Raw genomic sequence first — 19,299 nt, forward strand, 5'->3', positions numbered from 1 at the left:
TAGTACAGCTGTATAGGGCCAGCGCTGCAGAGTGGCCACACTTACAGCAACCAGCACTGCAAGTGGTGTTAGATGTGGCCACACTGCAGTGCTGTTGGGCGGCTTCAAGGGGGGTTCGGGGAACGCGAGAGCAAACCGCGGGGAAGCAGGTCTCCTTCCCCGGTTTGCTCCAGTGTTCCCCGAACCCCCTCCCCGCAAGCAGATCTCCTTCCCCGCGGTTTGCTCTCGCGTTCCCCGAACCCCCTCCCCGCAAGCAGGTCTCCTTCCCCGCGGTGTGCTCTCGCATTCCCCGAACCGCCGAGCAAGCAGGTCTCCTTCCCCGCAGTTTGCTCTCGCGTTCCCCGAACCCCCTCCGTGCAAGCAGGTCTCCTTCCCCGCGGTTTGCTCTCGCATTCCCCGAACCGCCGAGCAAGCAGGTCTCCTTCCCCGCAGTTTGCTCTCGCGTTCCTCGAACCCCCCTGCAAACCGCGGGGAAGGAGACCTGCTTGCTCGGGGGTTCGGGGAACGCGAGAGCAAACCGCGGGGAAGGAGACCTGCTTCCCCGCGGTTTGCTCTCGCGTTCCCCGAACCCCCCTGCAAACCGCGGGGAAGGAGACCCGCTTGGGGGGGGATTCGGAGAACACCGGAGCAAACCGCGGGGAAGGAGACCTGCTTGATTACCAGAGAGGCTTCCTCAGGTATGCTGGGATACCTGCATATTCCACGGAGGTCAAGAAAAACGCTGGTAAGTGTCTACACTTGATTACCAGTGCTGGATCACCAGCGCTGGATCCTCTACACCCGAGACAAAACGGGAGTACGGCCAGCGCTGCAAACAGGGAGTTGCAGCGCTGGTGATGCCCTGCAGATGTGTACACCTCCTAAGTTGCAGCGCTGTAACCCCCTCACCAGCGCTGCAACTTTGTGATGTAGACAAGCCCTATGATTGCAAAAGTTTGTAGTATAGACCTGGCCCTAGTCTTTCTCCTGTACACAGAGAAGATCTCTCAGTTCCATTGTCCCAATATACTCTATAATCAGAAGTGTAAGAATCTTTATAACAATTTTATTTTTAAAAGTTAGAGTCACTGGATAAATCTGATCATCATAAAAAATGTTTAAATTCTTGCATAATTCCAATCTGAAAGGGAAATTAAAGAAGGCACATTTACAACTGCATTTTAATAATTACCTCAGATATGCGACAGGTTACATTTAAACTGCAAATAATCCGTATTTGATTAGAATTAATGTTGAGACAGATAAGAATTCTTTGAGCCTTGTCTCTCTAAACTTTAGATGTAAGACAGACAGTATGCTGGGATTAGGTTAACAGTCCAGCAAGGACAATCATCGTGTGAAATCATGGTTATTAGGCCAGAAGAAAGAGCAAAAGGCCCTTGGAGTGAAGGATACCTTTTTGGGTAATAGGGTGAGAGAATCAACAGAGAAACAATTACACCGTAGAAACTCCTACAAAGAAATTTCAACTTATGAAGGGGCTTGTCTACAAAACATTTAGTGTGCGGCAGTTGGGGTATCAGTGTGCCCTACACTAGTGTGCTGTGTGGTATGTCCCTGTGGACCCTGTTGCTGTGTGCTAACCATTCCCTAGTGTGCTTTCATCTCCTCCCATTTCAAATTGGGGTATATCAGAGCGCAGTAGGGAACGGTTAGCGTGTGGCAGCAGGGTCCATACTCACCCTTAGTGCCTGGGAGGCTAGTGGGGGGTATATTTGCACCCCAGCTTGCTGCAAAGTCAGTGTTTGTGTAGGCAAGCCCAAAGATGTTCTGAAAAATAGGAACCTAAACTGTTTTTCCAGCATAGTGATTACAATGGTTAATGCCTTACATTAGGGAGAAACTAAAATCTCCCTCTTTAGAGATACTGTAAGACAGTACATTTGGGGAAGGGAGGTTCAGGTCTGAAAAGTCAGCTACATGAAAGGATCCTGAAAAGTGTTACAGAGCTGTGCGTCAGGGAGGGAGGGGGCCATGACACAAGACATCTGAAAGAAGATGTGCCTCTCACGCCACATGTTGAAAGGGTCAGAAGGGAAAAAAGATACACACTCTGGAAATATATGGTGTATATAAGGGCTGTTCATCTTAGAAAAGGAACTAAGGGGGCGGGTATTATAGAGATCTATAAAATTATGAATGATGTGGGAAAAGTGAATAGAGAACTGTTGTTTACCTTTTCATGCAAATACAAAACCAGGGGCGCTCGATTAAATGTATAGGCATCAAATTTAATACAACAAGAGCAAGTACTTTATCACAAAATACACAAACTGTGGAACTCATTGTGATGGCATGTTGTGATGCCAAAAGTGTAACTTGGGTTCAGAGGGAACCGGATAAGTTCATGGAGGATAGGTCCATCAATGGCTATTAGCCAAGATGGTCAGAAATGCAACCTCAGAACGACCTAAAACTGACTACCAGAAGCCAGGACTGAAAGACGGGTGGATCATGTCATAATTGCCCTGCTTTGCATACTCCCCTGAAGGTTTGGTACAAGGCAAGATAGGATACTGGGCAAGATAGATCATAGTCTGACCCAGTATGGCAGCTGTTATATTCTTATGAGTCTTGAATTGTTTTGAGTTAAAGTCACTGCATTATAACCTTGAGGGAAGACAATCTTCTAATCTTCTGGCAGCGATATTTGGGTAGATAACAGTTCCTAGCCTGGAACACTCTACTGAGGCAGCCACCTAAGAGAGACCACCACCACCACGGAATAGCTTATGAGGAAGGCTAGCCCAGTGCTCAGGGTACTGGTCTCAGACTTCAGAGACCTCTGTTCAGTTCTCTGCTCTGCTATGGGTTTCCTGTGTGACCTTGGGTGGGTCACTTAGTCTCTCTGTGCCTCAGCCCCATTTCCCCTCCCCTACCCCCCTCCCCAGTGTTAACATAGGCCAGGTCCACACTACAGCGTTAAATCGATTTAAACAGCGTTAAATCGATTTAACGCTGTACCCGTCCACACAAGGCACTTAAATCGATTTTAAGGGGTCTTAAAATCGATTTCTGTACTCCAGCTAAACGAAAGGAGTAACCCTAAAATCGATATTACTAAATCGATTTAGGGTTAGTGTGGACAGAAATCGAAGTTATTGGTCCCATTCTTTTACTGAGCTACCCAGAGTGCACCGCTCTGGAAATCGATGGTAGCCTGGGACCATGGACGCACACCACCGAAGTAATGTGCCCTAGTGTGGACGCATAAAATCGATTTTATAAAATCTGTTTTATAAAATCGATTTTATTAATTTTGATTTTACTCTGTAGTGTGGACGTGGCCATAGAGGTATTAGTACTTTCCTACTTCACAGGAGTGTTGTGATTATTACAGGTGGATACTACAGTAATGGGAGCCACATGAGTATGATGAATTATAAGGAAAGTGAGCCAACGGTGAGGAGTGGCAGGAATAAGGGACCTAAGGTTGAATTTACAGATGAGATGATGTTGTCCTCTATCTTTTTGTTCTTATTTAACACACATAGAACCACACTCCAAACTCCCTCAGATGCTGCTGTGACAAGGGACAGGGAGAGAGAACATGTTGTCCGCAGCTTATTCCTGTCAGGACCAAACATACATGCCTGTAGTTTCCCAGTGATTAACTCTTTTGGGAAACACCTGCCTTCCCTCCCCAAGAACATTTGTCTTTAAAGGAAATGTATTTTCAATTCTTTTAGTATTTAATATTTTAAAACGTAAGATTTTCAATGTCCAGTGAAAGAGGTTTGCGGCAAAGTTACAGTCCATCTATATTCTTAGAGCATTCTTTCCTTGGTTACTATATTTTTTTCTTTGATTCAGGCATTGCTTCTATAAAATGACATGCTTTATTTCAAGCATGTGTACTCCTGTTCTTTTTGCGGATACAGACTAACACAGCTGCTACTCTGAAACTTGGGGAAAAGAAACACTCATGCACTAAATGGACAGATGATAATGTTGGTATTATTGGTATAAGAAGAATCCTTTTACCCCCTAAAATCTCACACTTATACCAGTGTGGGAAAAGAGAAGGAAAGAAGAGTTCACGTGAAAGTTTCAGACCCAAGACTCAAGAGTATGTTGAGAATGACAGATAGCTAACCATTTTCTATTGGTTTGATGTGAATAAAGTTGTAATAAAATAAAAAAAGATTACTTGGGATATGTCTTCGTTCCAAAAAATGAGTTCTTAATTCAGGTTAGCTAACTCAGGTTAAAATAGCAGTGAAGACAAAGCAGCTGGGTTTTTAACTCAGGTTAGCAGCTTGAGTTAAAGCCTGTAGGGGAGCCTGAGTTGAACTAGAGCTGCTAATCTGAGTTGAAAGCAGAGTTGCCGTGTCTTCACTGTTATTTTAACCCAAGTTAAGAACGCATGCTTTTTTTGTAGTGAAGACATACCCTAAGGATATGTCTACACTGCAGTTAGACACCCCGTGGCTGGCTCGGGTCGGGTCTATGGGGCTGTTTAATTGCAGTGTAGACATTCAGGCTCAGGCTGCAGCCTGAGGTCTGGGACCCTCCCACCTCACAAGGTCATAGAGCCTGAGCTCCAACCTGAGCCCAAACATCTGCACCACAGTTAAACAGCCCCTTCGCATAGGCCAGCGATGGGTTTTTAATTGTAGTATAGACATACCCTTAGATACCTAAACATCAGGTGAAAAATATTGCAACCCTGGAACTACTGGTTTGCAGAACCAGAGTTAGACAATCAAGGATCCTAGGCACTTCCCTAAATGAGGCCCCCTCATGGCTCTGGCCTTCCTTGGAACGGGGCAGGAGCAATCCAATAAACTATGTGGAGGGGAGCCCTCCACCACTTCTCTTCAGGTAGGCCTGGCCCTTCTCTCACCAGCTGTCCCTGTGTTGGCAGGTTGAGTTCCATCCCAGAGTTGGGGAGAACTCATTCGCTACCCACCAAAGCAGGGACTGCTTTGCCAACGCCACCTCAACAGAGCCATGATCAAGTAACTGCTGTCAGGGTGTTGTCAGGGCTGCCCACAGAGCAACAGGTGTCAGAGTTAACCCTTTAGACAGCTGAACTATTGTTTCAGGCTTCCCGCAGACTCAGGCAGGTATTGCTGCATCAGTTACACTCAGATTAAGTCTGAAAGTTTTTCTTGCGAAAAGAGAGATTTTTCAACTTGGTCAAAACTTCCCCATTTTGTACTGTGTTGTCTGATTGTCCATCTTCTGCTTCCTTTATCCTCCCACCCATGAGATACTAGTGATAAAGCAATTTCCAGTTTTGCCAAACACTCCTCATCCCATGTTCAAAAATCATGAGTCAGGCCTCAAAAAATAAGAGAATCATGGATTATTAAGGTTGGAAGGGACCTCAAGAGATCATCTAGTCCAACCCCCTGCTCAAAGCAGGACCAATCCCCAAATGGCCCCCTCAAGGATTGAACTCACAACCCTGGGTTTAGCTGGCCAATGCTCAAACCACTGAGCTATCCCTCCCTCTGGATTTGCTTAAAAATCAGAATATTTTTAAAATAAAAAATTTAGTGGTTCTCTTCATTTGTTTTTCTGGAGTTTGAGCCTTTAGGGTTCACATTTTCCAGGTTTTCTTAGCATCAGTGAGGGCTAGAAACTTTTTTTTAAATGAAAGATTTGATTCCTATCTAATAACATGACTCCAAGACTTGGGGACTTCAGAAAAAACACCAAATATTGCAAGACTCATGATAAAAATTTTGACAGTTGGCAGCACTGAATTCTTGTGTGTATACTATTTATCAAACTCTTTGAGATGACATGCACTATGTTAATCTAAAATGTAGTTGTTGAAGATACTATTAAAAGGGTGCTATCAACTTGAAAGCAACATTTTCCACTGAATAACATGCATCCGTTTTTATAAAAAAAAATCTACATGCAGTTTAAAGGGTGCTCTATCAGAAACTTGAATTATTTTAAACTGACTTCTTTTAATTTTTCAGGGATCACAAACCATTTGTTAGGAGTATAATTTTCCTTTTTATTACAAACTGATTGTTCTAATCCCCTTTTAGACATAGTGCAACAGAAATATAAAGTCTGAGATCCATGCACAAAAAGCATGTGCAATTGCACAATACAGCTATCATAATTTTGCACACAAATCAAGTATTTGCATATGCAAATGATCACAGAATCATCTGAATCATCAATTGTTCATGCAAATACCTTGCTTGTGCATGCAGTTGAACGAATTGTATGCACATCCACCCACACAATTGTACATGCATTTTTGCATGCACAAGTGGGCTTCTACATTATAAAAATGTTGTCCAAAGAGCTTAACATTATATATTCACTTGCTGATTTTTAACTTGACCAGCAAGTAAAAGCTATTTAAATCTTCATGAAACTTCAGAGTTTACAGCTGTTGGAAATTATACAGCCACTAATTGACTGACAATAATGGAGCACTAGAATGTCTATAATTTCATAGTAATGTGCAAGTAATATGTCATTAAGTTGGGTGGAAATGATTGTGTGCTCAAATTTTTTCTCCACATTTCAACCAACATTGGAGAGAAGTGTTGGGCTCGTCCCACTTACACCTCGCCAGATAACCGCACTAATGTGAACTTTAAAAAATATCATTATTTTCCATTATCATTATGAATATCTCAGTTACTTTCTGAATGTTTTGTTTGCTTTAAGATACACAATTAGTGTTCTTGCACAATTAAATGGGTGTAACCAATGTCTATGAGCCTCGTAACAGAGCAATAGATGTGCTGTTCCTTTATTTATATGATATTGTGTTTTTTCCCTTTAGATTAAAATATGTAAAGGTCTCATTACGGTAATTGAGAAAGGTAAGAGTGACACCTCGAGCAGGCTACAGCACTGGCATCACACTAGATTTACTAACCAGCTTCCTTCTGTTGCTAATATAAAGCTGAAACAACTCTTGGTTTATGGGGTCTCTCTCACACTGCAGTCCCACCTCATCTTCAGGCCGGGTCTCTTTTTCTTCTCTGCAAAACATGAGTTCCAAGCTCTGCGCTGGAAAAGAGTGGCCCTGACTATGCCCACCTCTGAGTAGCAGCTCTAAGAGCACGGCTGCCTGCCCTCTTAGCATCCCCCTGCATGTCTGAGAAGCACATACTTTTTTTTCTTTCTTTCTTCTGCTCCTGTTTGCTGCAGGCGGAATCTGACACCAACACCTGCCATAGTGGAAAATGTCTTTGTTGCTTTGCACTTTTGTTTGAATTGCTGCAGGGGAGCCAATGGGAGTTAAGTCCATTTACTTTTTTGTTGGCTAAGCACCATGGAATAGGATCTTGAGATGGGGCCGATAAGGAGCAGCACGTGCTGTGCTGGCCCTTTGAGTTAGCTCAGCTTAATAAGGGCCTCCCTTTCTGGGGAGGGCAGATTGCTGAACTTGGGCCTCTGAATGGAACAGCTGGGGGAGGAAAAGAAAACAAAAGAGGGGAAACACAGAGTGCCCTGAACCTGGCGATTGGGGGTGCGGTTTAGGACCCAGAGAGCAGGCCGGCGGGCCACACGCCAGGTGTGACCTTTGCAGGCTCCTTGGTTCTGTTTGTTTGTCTGGGCAATTTCCAATGCACTGATTGAATGGAAGGAAGCAGCCTGATAGCAGCATGCTGGCTGGATACGCTCAGTGGTAGGCTGGGCTTAGGCAAAGAGGGCTTGAAGCATTAAATTAACTCTCTGAATCCTGATTCACAGATGGATGCAACCCAAGAGCCTTTAAATAATAACCTCTCAAACTAGAAGCTCAATGGATTGATGAACGGTTATTTATAACCCACATTGTATCATCTAAAAAGTGTTCCATGCTTATAAATGATTGATTGTTTTACATTACCTTAAATGAGGATTTTAGGCTTAGAGTATCTTTTGGTAGGTGTTCGAGTTTGAATTGTGTATTTGAGCGGGCGAAAATGGAGCCATCTGTGAATTAGAATCTCAGGGGCTAATGTTCATTAATTAGTGATGGCCTTTTTTACCAGGCCATTTTTATAATTGGTTTGATGAGTTAGAACTTTTGTGCTGCCTATTTCCCCCTCAAAAATTTAGATAAACCTCCTTTGGGTTGTTGGAAAATCTTGAAATCTCATTGTAACCTTTACATTAATGTATTGTTTATTTTTACAAATGTGGGTATTGTCCTGTTTCCTTTCACTAAACTGATGCATAGTTAAGTGGGCTAGAGTGTGTTATCTGAATAAAGTTCCAAGCTTCCATTGCGAGAGAAGGCCAAGTAATTTGAGTTCGTGCCAGACAGCTTGCAAGTGGAATTATAATATTTGTATGAAAGCCTTTATCTTTTGTGGTTATTACTTGCTCATTCTGCAGCTGCTGTCTACCTATCAATCAAGACGGTTTAGAGGGAGCTTCAAGGTTGATTGCATAGTTAAGGACTTGCCAGAAGAAAGTTTTGACTGATGGAATGTACAAACTCTAAAGGCTAAAGGAATGTTGTGGATGATTCTAAATGCTTAGGTGTGGCTATGCCTTCTTACACACTGTTTGAACTGCACTGCTTTTCATATGCGCAGGAGCTGTATTGTTGAGAGCTTGCATGAATATTGCTTGAGCTTGTCCGTTTGGTGAAAATTGTATTATTTTGACCATCTGCCATTCTGCTTAGCTGCAGGAATGTAAAATACAGCACCACCCTCCCTCCTCCCCGCACTTTCTTTCTTAGGGAAAACACAGCAGTTTTCCAGTTCTAAGCCAAAACTAATAGGTCCACATTTTTCACAGAAAATGTCTTTGCATATTAAATCACATTTTTCACTTATTTGGAAGTACTTTTTTTCTGCTCGAAACAGTTGACTTAAAATATGAAACTGGTAAGTAAAAAGTATAATTTGAAATGTGAGTATCAAGTTTGCATTTCCAGACTCTGCTTCTGAGAAGAAGTAAGATTAATACAGGCATCTAGCTCACAGTGGTGCAGCTGAATTTCTAGAAGCACTCAGACGACAACCCAGGATTGCTTGCAGCTACACTGCTGGGAGTTGCTTTTGTGTAATTGATTTGTGAGAATCTGTTTGCTAAACTTATAATTTTATGAAATATACTTTCTGTAAAATATCTTAAACCCTTCAGGGAGGAACTAAAGCCGTGGAGTCATGTTAGAATGCCAGCTGCAGTCATTAGAATGGGTCCTGTCTGTCAGGCATCAGGAAAGAATGATTCAAATGAAAATGCTTTAGTTTAGAAACATACTGGGCTAGGTTCACCAGTGCACTGAGGCTGCTTTCCACTGCTCTAGCAAAACAAAACACCCATTAGACTGGGTATACAGCTCCTTTACGCATCCATAGCATGCAAAGGAGTCTGGCTCATTGGTTTTGTGGTCACTACAAGAAGGGATGGGATGAGCTAGTTTAGTGGCCCTAAGTATCAGGTTTAAAATACCTAGAACCACATGTTCAAATCTCAGCAGACTCAACTTAGTCCTTTGTCCTTCCAAGGTAAATGGAATATTGTGCAGTTTACTACATGAAGATCTTTCAGTTAAGACCTTACACATTGATGTCCTTTCTCCTTTTCTTGGATATGAAAGATTTCCTGACAGTTTTCATAAGGGCACGGTTTACCCCATGGTTTCTGGGCCAATTATTTCCCTCCTCCTGCTGTTGTATAGCGTGATATTCAACCAATTGGTTGCCAGCTCCACTGCAGATGTAATTCAGTAGCGGATGCATTTCAGTGGTGGTGTTTGTGCAACGTTTTGGGATCATTCAGGATGCAAGGTGCTATAAACATGTAAAACATTATCTTAACACAAGTAAATTAAATCTGGGTACAGGAGCAGTCTGAAAATCTAGTATGTAGAGAAATGAGAGATGGGCTTACGCTTCAAAATGTAGCTGTAGGTCTGAAGTTTGTGGATGCTCAGCCGTTTATAGACATAGAGGCTAACTGTGAAATTTAGATCTAGGTTTGAGTTTGGATTCTGAATCTTCCTCCTCCATCCCCAGAGGTTTGGAGGTGTTTGGATAAGGGGCTTTGCTTCAGTCCCATCACTAATAAAAATATTTGTGTTGAGGATTTATAGATAGAACTATACCATTGTTTTAAAATATTGTACCAGGAGAGAGCTGATGAAATGGCATTCACGCTTACAGAAATATCCTGGGACAAGTCCAAACGACAGTAGCAACAACAGAACTGTGTTGCAGCATGCATTTTTGTATTCCTCAGAGCATGATTATAATTGCACTGGAGAAAGACAAGAGTTGCACACGTGCTTTAATATTATTCATTTACTTTTGAGTTTAATAGCTGTGTCCTCATCTGTTCTCATTCAGACAAACTATTTAGTCCTGACCTCTAGTTGTAATCACCTTTTGGGAATAAATGAGTTGTAACTTAAATGTGTAAAATAACAATGTGTAAATACATGTGGCCTATATGGTAGCCAACAGGGATTTGCTAAGCTTTGCATAAAGTTCTTAAATACAACAGAAATTATGGTGATTTCGTTTCCTGCTTCCTTAGTGGAATTGTTTAAAAAATGTTGCTTTTTTTTCTCTTCAGCGTCAGCAGTTAGGGCACCTTACTGTTGTATGATCAGAAATATTAATACTCAGGAAACTAATTTTCAGTCTTTAGAAACAGAGAAATTAAATACTGCAAAGCCATTCAGTGAAACACAAAACAAAGACTAGCACCTTTAATAATACATGTGCAAGAGGGAGATTTAGAGCGATATTGTACCTTTTAAGCACCAACCTAGGAGTAGACCCCAGAAATGCTGTGACCCAGAAAAACTCCCCTGAGTCTCTCTCAGTTCCTTCCCTGCTTCCTTCTTGCTTCAGGGGGAGCAGTAAATCATAACGCCCTCTGCGCCAGCTCAGCTGAACTGGCCAGCACATTGAGAGAGGAGGTTCGTACTCCACTGCCTGGGCACTTAGTCCATGTCACAACCTAGCCCTTTGATACTTTCTCTGGAAACAGCCAATACCGGCCTCCTTACCATGTAGGAGAAGCTCATTCAACTGGGCCAACCCTTGAGCCAACTACATTCCTAGAGCAACTCTGGTCAATTCAGTGGAGTCGTACGGGATGAATTTTGGTTTTGGTTTTGTATTTTAGGAAGCACTTTTGTCATGGGACACATTCTATTGTTCTAGTAATACTTTATTTTCTTGCCCACTTGCTTTTCAGGCTGTCTCGCTATGAGTGTGAGTGCTGATCTTACTGTAACCACTGGAATAGAGTTAGCAGAGCAGACCTCTCCAACACTACCCCATGCCACCAAAAACAAAGCCTCTGGGAAACTTCGTCGCTCTGCCAGTGCTCTCAGCAAATCTTCAAATTAAAGCACTTTGGAAGGGGAAGCCCATTCAAGGGAATTTGAAAAACAAAATCAGAATAAAATCATTTACTGTATCAATGGAACATTGCTACATGCTTTGGATGAGCACATAAGGAAGTAGCTTCCCTTATGTTGCAAAACTTAAACTATTGATGGACAGCTAACACTTGATTTACCCATCATGCATTACACTTGATTATTGTTGTCACCGAAATAACTGTGTCAAAACTGGATCTTTTGCAATGTGTGAGGCAATGTGGGTAATTCACTTATTTTCCCTTAAAATCTGTAGATGCAAGTACAGCTATCACAGGAAGAGGATGCAAAGCAAGTATTGAAACCAGTTATTTAATTTACATTCATTGTGTTGATCATTTAATCATTCCAATTATAGTTTAACACTTGTGTGTATATTAGCAAATTTTGTCTAAATGGAAAACAAGTTTTCATTTAATTAAACATATGATGGATGTTTTCTCTTAAGTGTGGGTAAATGACTTGGGTGCTTTTCAGTATGTCATCAAGTGTTCCCTTCCTTTTCTGTTTTGAACTGATACCCTAGTACAGTTTTTGTGCATAAAAACCATAAGTATCAAATAGCTGCTTTAGGTAATTTATTTGTACTTTAGGAAAGTGCTGCCAATTGCATAAATCACCAAGTCCTCATTAAACTCACTTAGCAAAATCTTGCCCTTTTATTCAGGGGTGCATGTCCCCATACATTTAGTAAAATCCTGACATTTAGCTTGCGCTGACCCTTGCAGGATTGGGCCCTTTGTGGGATGCTGCATATTAACGTACCCAGAGAGCAGACTTAAGACCCCTGCATTCTCTCTCTTGGTGTTTGTTATAACCATCACATGCCAGTGCTGCTAAACGTAAGGGTTTGCAGTTTTGGCATTACTGGTATCTATTAACAAAGATTCATACTTATACCATAAAAAGGAATATAGGTTAGATGTTAACATATACAGTTTGGTTCAAACCATTTAATTTATGTCTGTCCATTTATTTTTTTGATAGAAATCTTCTTTTGCAGCACTATCTTTGGACATAGGGTCATTCTGTCATATGAAATGCTGCATGTGATTAATGCATAATATAAGCTAATCATCTTTTTTCTGTTTGTGTGGAAAAATAAAATGACCAGTGATTTCATTTATAAAAGTGAATATTGCACATTTGCAATAACTGCTTTTCACCCAGATTTGTATAACTGGGAGCCAGTACATATCCTGGGTAGCCACACTGACATAGTACATCAACACGGCAATAATATGCAAATTAAAGTATTCCTAATTAGTCTTAGATATTGTAATGACCTTCTAAGGACACATTACATTGTGTTCTTTTGGTGATCTGCATATTGTGCAAATGTTTTGGCTATAAGAAAACCTCAGTACAATTTCAGTGAATAGTGGGTTTGAGGCGTTAAGAGAAATTTTTTGTACTTTTAGAAAATTAATATTACCATAGAAGCAAGGTAAATAAGAGAGACATACTGTAACCACTTAAACACTTAATAGAAGGTAGGGAATTCAGATTTAAGGCTGAAATTCTGTCCTCCATTATGACTCTGTATTGCAAAAGGTCTCTAAACAGATGTTGATTTTCCATATAATAATGCTGTAATACCTAGGAACAACAGGGTATGAAATGGGTGGAGTTTCAAAACTGAATTTCCTGACCCTTTTTTGGTTTGGTGAAGGGACAGGGGGTAATTGTCAGACACCTAATGTTACTATAAGTTTGTTTTTTGACATTTTGGCTACTAGTGTTAGTATATATGCCTGATTTTTGTATCATACCCCTGTAACCTTCCTGATCTTCCTCAGGTCTAGTTAACATAGTCTCTGTTTGTTTGTGTTTATTAAGCTGGATGCACACCTGAAAAACTTAATGTGACGTCTTACCTGAATTGAAGGGGAGCTACTTTAAGTGAAGCTAAATGCACCATTGGGTAGCCATTATTATTTGGGCTTTTTGTTGTTGCACTCAGTTTCTGTGTATACGTTAAGTGAATGTTTTATTTTCACATTGACAGTGATCTGTGCTTATTCTCTGTAAATAATTAATGCTATTTGATAAATCTTTACAGTAATATTAAGTTATAGCTTGGCATTTTGTTATTGACTTTATCTATTAGTTTATTTGGTTCTAGTGGCAACCAGTTTATCAGGAAAAATTAAAATGGGATGCACTCATTATCCAGAGCAGAAACTAGAAATTGTTGCTTGTGATGTTAGTACATAGTCTACACTAGCTAGCATGTACAGGTAAATGCAGCCAGCCTCCTGACAGAGGGCATAATTGAATTGCTTACATTTCAGACTGCCATTTGACTTTGGGTTCAAACCTTGTTCTTTGCGTCTTCCTGATTGTGTGTCTATAAAGTAAGTTAGAAAAAAATGTGTATTGCATTATCTAATGTGTTTTCATTTTAATCATTGTTGAGTAAGGAGGCCATGACTGTGCTTAGTTACCCAGTAAAATGTGTGTCAAATACACACCACATGGAGTAGCTCGAAGAGCTTTTTTCTGAATGAGACAAAATCTTTCCTTCTAAAATGACACCAATCTCTAATGAAGGGAAGAATGAAGTGGAGAATTATTATTTCCCTGTTATATAAATAACTTTTCTTTTTTAAAAAAGGAAAATTAGAATCCGAGGGTTTTGGTAGTATAAAATAAACAATACACCCTTTTCTTAACTCCTCAGAAATCAATTAAATCTCAGTTCACTGCATAATTCTGATTAAAAATATGTTAAATGTATCTTTGTGATATATACAGCTACTCTGGTCTTTTGTTTAGATGCCAGGTTAAAACAAGGTACATTGATCCTGTGGCAATGGATATTTCCAGTATTGCAATAGTAAATGTAGATTTTAATGCACTGTATGAATATGGATACAGTAGAGTGTCATTTGCTTACCCGCACCATGTCTGGTGTACGTAGTAAAACAATGTAACTGACGCTTATCTGGCATCCATGTAACTGAAGCTGAGCAGCAGAATAGGCTGTATAGCAGGAAGAACCCCTAAGGTGGGGGTGTAAGGTAGGATGTGGGAGGATAATTGGACACTTCCTGAATACCAAGGAGCTATACCTTTTTTCTGCCCCACTTACACCATTCTTAAGTCACTGCTGAATTTGGCCCATTGTAGGCTTCAGACAGACAAGTACACTGCTAATCCATAAAAGTACAGAGGACCAGACTGTTCCATCACATCTGCATGTGCAGGTCCTTGAGAAGTCACCTGTCAGGATAATCAGGCCCATTTTTAAGAGTGTATTGTACTTTACGAATGAGCTGGTTTCTGACAGATGGAAGTTTCTGTTTGTTTAGCTTTTGTCAGTGAAAACTATTTGGCTACCCAGCAACATACTTGCCTGGCTCAAGTTCCATTTGGCATAATAAAACACCAACAACTAGATTTAATTTAATCTAAGGACAGTTCACTCCCTGCCCCTCATCATAACAGTATTTGCATTTCCGTAGGGTTTCCTAGAAATTTGAAAACTAATGTTACAAATATGCTTATTTCAATATTCAAGGGAAATCTCCAGAACATCTACAGTATCCGATGATATGAGAGGACCGCCAATTAATCCTTCCATACAGTGACAATAATAGTAGTGTCTAAAAATAGTTTGTAAAACTTTGGGATGAGGGGGTCACCTTTTTTTTTAAAATCATGAGACTAAAGATATTTTTCAGTTTGTGTTGGACCAAACTCTACAACAGCTCTGGCTGAAAATTCTCTCCTACTCCAATTCCCTTGACTGTTTGCTTCATAGTACCCTTAACTGGGGAAATAAAATACTCCAGAAGTGTGTGCTGTTGTGATGCAAGACCTCATTACCGTAGTGCAACTCCATTTGTCATTTGGCTAAGGTGCGGTAGTGGATATATCTTTACCATTCAGTTGTCAGTAAGATAATTTACAAGAACAAGACATCCAGGAATTTTTATTTGCCTAGATATACCTTCATATATGTTGGGTAGATACCGTCCCCAAAGTGTAAGGGTAGTCATATAGTATAAGTGAATTGTGCTCATGTAATATTTCTTTTGTAAATGCTTGTATTCTAATGATGGAGGGAACAATCATGGTATCTTTAGAAAACTCAGGAAGCTTCCCTCCTGCAAAATGCGGCATTCTTCATAATGAAGGGGCAATTTTGCATCCTCTGTACTAGTAAAGCAGGAAAATTGTGAGTCTTCTAAAAATGCCTCCAGGAACCAGTAAGATACAACATTTGAACATCTCCATTCATTAGGAAGGGAGTCTGTTTTCCTAATGTACAGCTGGTTATAATTCAGTGGGTCTCAAACTTTTTTACTGCTGACTGGTTTCACACAGCAAGCCTCTGTTACAAACTTCTGCTCCTCTTTTTAATGTATTTAACACCATTATAAATGCTGGAGGCAAGCAGGGTTTGGGGTGGAGGTTGACAGCTTGCGACTCCCCATGTATTAACCTCGCACCCCCCGAGGGGTCCTGACCTGCAGTTTGAGAATCCCTGGGTTACATGGATATTTTCACAACAGTGGCTTTGCTTTTATCACAGGTTATAAAGTTACGGCTCCTGTTGCTTTTACTAGAAAAAAATGCTGGAAAAGCTTCAGTCTTTTATATGTTCTCCTATTGGGCCCATCTGTAATGTCCAGTATACGGAACTGTGCAGAAGCAGGTGAAGTGGAAATGGCTGTGCTTTGTAATTTTCTTGTCTCTGAACATACCAAACAATCTTCCCAGTTGATCATCCTCATGAAAGTCAACCAGTGGAATTTCAAAAAATAAATTGTGCCCTCTGAGACTGGACTCCAACATGTCATGAACCACACTAAATCCTTTACTACTTTAAGGTCTCAGTGATGACCAGACCTAAGTGCAGGTGCCCAAAGATGTGATGATGCAGGGAGCCTTCCCTTCCCTTCCACTTCTGGGCAGGGTCCAAGGCTAATCCCATTGGAGAGCACAGGCACTGCGCCCAGCTCATGCTGACAGCACTACTGACTTTCCAAAAGGGGGAAGGGTAAGAGCATCCCACTCCTGGCAACCATGCTGGCCTGGAATGGAGCACAGTGCATGCTACACCTTTAAACAGAGTGGCAATGCGTCATTGCAGCGTGTGCTTCCCCAGAGCCCCAGTTGAATTTCCATCTGGGGTTCATGCTATACTGGAGCCTCTCCTCAGTCCCCCAATGTGGCTAATGGCTTAGAAAGCACAGTCTGGCCCTTAAAAGGCTTTGAAATGTTATCAAATATGCATTTGTGCTTTTAGTCTGGGATTTAATGAAAGAAGGTACAAGCTCCACAATGCACACTCACTGTGTAATCCCATGCACAAATGATGCACTCAAATCGCAACCTGTGATTGTTCAGAAACCATGTTCTAGATTATTTAGCTTCTTAGGCACTGCCTGGCTTGACGCCATTTAATACATGACCTAGGATGACTTCTGGGAGAAAGTGAAAACAGTCCTATTGATGACGTTCACTGGATAGGGCAGTTACAAATTTTTGCTCCTCTTAGAACTTGATTGAGAAAGTTGGTTTCTCAGATTGTTTTGGGCCTGAGTCGTGCAACTCTCACACAAGGAAGGTCAGAGTCATCCCTCATGTGACCGTATCAAAGTCAAGGAGTGAATTCACTCTCTCAGACTTGATAAGAACAACTGATGGGAGCAAGGTGTTTTCACTAGCAATACAGGGTTTGATCCTTATCAAGTAATAATGTTTGACATAATGCGTTAAAAGTCCAAAATGCTCCCGAACGAATGGAAAGGGCTGCAATTAGCAAAGCCTCTCTCCTCATTTGGGCAAAGCTGTATAGCTCTTGGGTTACCTTCAAGTGAAATGTTCAGCAAGGCCCCAAACCATCCGTATGTCAGAGAGAGATTTGCTTGAGTGAGGAGTTCTGAACTGAGCCAAGATAGGGTACTCAAGGTAATCAAACTGATTCTTCATTGGAATGTTACATCTTTTATTCACACAGATGGCTGTGTCCTTGATGCACATAGGCAATTCAGACTGAAATTCGCTCCTTTTTCATTTCCCCCCCCTTGCTGTCTGTAAGCCTAGCTGCCTCCAAAGGATCTTTGATTACTGAACTTAGAGCCAGCGCTGCCACTGGCATCCTTTCTCTGGATCATATTTAGGAGCATTCAGTGCAGCACTCAGCTGCCAGTAGTAAGTACATTTGATCAATATTTTCAAAGAAATGGCCCTTTGGATAAGTGCAGGAGTGAGGTCCTCATGAGAGCACTCCCACTGTATTGAACCTTGCAAGCATTCTCAGCCGTAGCCTCTGGCACAGTTTGAACCAGCAGAGGCTGTGCAACAATGGCATTATCTTCAGCTTCCTCTGAAGGGGTTTTTGCAGCATTTTGCTAATAATAATTACAGACCATTACCAACCCCCAAAGACATTATTTATGTACCATTCAGTGTAAGAAATGCTTAAAGAGAGTTCCTCCTCTTCTAAGCCTCATAATGCCTTGTTGCAGAGTGATTTACATGAACATTCAAAATTATCTGTTTCTAATGTCGATTTTCTACTCTACAGAGAGTTTACATAGGAAAATGAAGGGGGTCAGTTCTCTCAAGTCATAATGGGAATGCTATGGGGGTATTTGGTGGGAACAGGGACCCCCACACACACTATCTATATTGGAGAGATGAGGGGGTGACAGACTTCTCTCTTAAATAGCCCTTGGGTGAACTTTTGATACTGAAATGGAAAGTTAATCCTACACAGCAGGAGATGAATTCTAAAGTCATTTTGTTTGTAAAATAATTAGTGTGATCTGAGAGTTAATTAGTTTGAGCTGCCGAGAATGGTTTACACATGTTCTGTTTGTTATGCTGTAACGTTAGCAAAGTCTTTAAAATTCATTTTATGGTTAAAAATACTGCTCTTTTGGGCCAAGATTTTTTAAAAATGCAGGCCTAAAGTTAGGCTCCTAAATGCGTGATGAGATTTTGAAAAGTTCTGCCAGCCAGAAGCTCCCATTGAAGTCAATAAGAGCCTCTGAAAATTGGGCCACTGATTTTGGGTACTAAATATGGATATAGATGACTAACTTCAGGCCCCCACCTTTGAAGTCTGTCTTAGGAAATAATAGTTTTATGATTATTTGCTGCCTTGTAAGCAATTGGGAATCAGCTCTTCTTACAGACAAGGGCTGGCAAGCTGAGTCAACTCTACCAGAGCTCAGTTTCTAAGGACAATCAGAAAAGATTTAAAATATTTGAAAGATACTGCAGAATCGAGAGACTGTGTAAAACATTTGTTTTCTCCAGCACTGATGGAGATGAAGGCCCAGATGCTGTGCATACTTTTCACAAGTGAGTGACTATACACGTGAGTGGTCCCATTGAGTTCAGTGGGGCTACTCACACATGAGTGTTTGCAGGACAGGGACCTTAATTTGTCAAAATAATTTGATATGTGTTGAGGGAAATTTTCAAAGGGCAGTTAGCGAACCACCTCCTCAATGGAATTTGGGCATCTGAGTCTTCTTTGTGCTTTTGAAAAACTTTCCTTTCCCTTCCCTATATGCATGTAACATGCATGAGATTTAGGTGATCAAAAGGGAGAGACCCCCAACCCTGCAAACACTTGCACACTTGTTTAGCTTTACACAAGTGAGTAATCCCATTTAAGTCAAAAGTTAGCACCTATTAAGTGTTTGCAGGATCAAGGTCTTAACATTGTTACTACTGTATTGGTATAGGTCAAGGTTCCCATCAGAAACATGCCAATTTCAGGAGGTTGTAGCCTGCCATTCATTCAGGAGAATCTTGCTCTTCTATGGCTCCAAAATATCTTTGATGTTTACATTTAGGTGGGTTAATGTTAATACAGGGTATTAGATACATAAGAATTGGAAAAAGTACAGCAAAGGGCAACAAAAATGATTAGGTGTACGGAAAAGTTTCCATATGAGGAGAGATTAAAAAGACTGGGACTATTCAACTTAGAAAAGAAACAACTG

At 41.1% G+C, this 19,299-nt stretch overlaps 1 protein-coding gene across 3 annotated transcripts in view; it reads left to right on the forward strand.

Annotated features, from left to right (window-relative positions):
* The window catches only part of RALGAPA2 (Ral GTPase activating protein catalytic subunit alpha 2), a 309,497-nt gene extending 295,689 nt beyond the window's left edge, over positions 1-13,808 (forward strand). For 2 of the 3 annotated variants that reach the window (XM_050951273.1, XM_050951274.1), the window contains one exon: positions 11,140-13,808. In XM_050951273.1, coding sequence (XP_050807230.1) covers positions 11,140-11,294 — 155 coding nt within the window. In that variant the 3' untranslated portion in view covers positions 11,295-13,808. Of the gene's footprint in view, positions 1-6,766; positions 6,807-11,139 lie in introns of all 3 variants that reach the window. The other variant, XM_050951275.1, reaches the window with a different exon arrangement.
* The last annotated feature ends 5,491 nt before the right edge of the window (positions 13,809-19,299 follow it).

This window comes from Gopherus flavomarginatus, chromosome 4, assembly GCF_025201925.1.
Source record: "Gopherus flavomarginatus isolate rGopFla2 chromosome 4, rGopFla2.mat.asm, whole genome shotgun sequence".
In the NCBI taxonomy this organism is placed as follows: domain Eukaryota; kingdom Metazoa; phylum Chordata; order Testudines; family Testudinidae; genus Gopherus; species Gopherus flavomarginatus.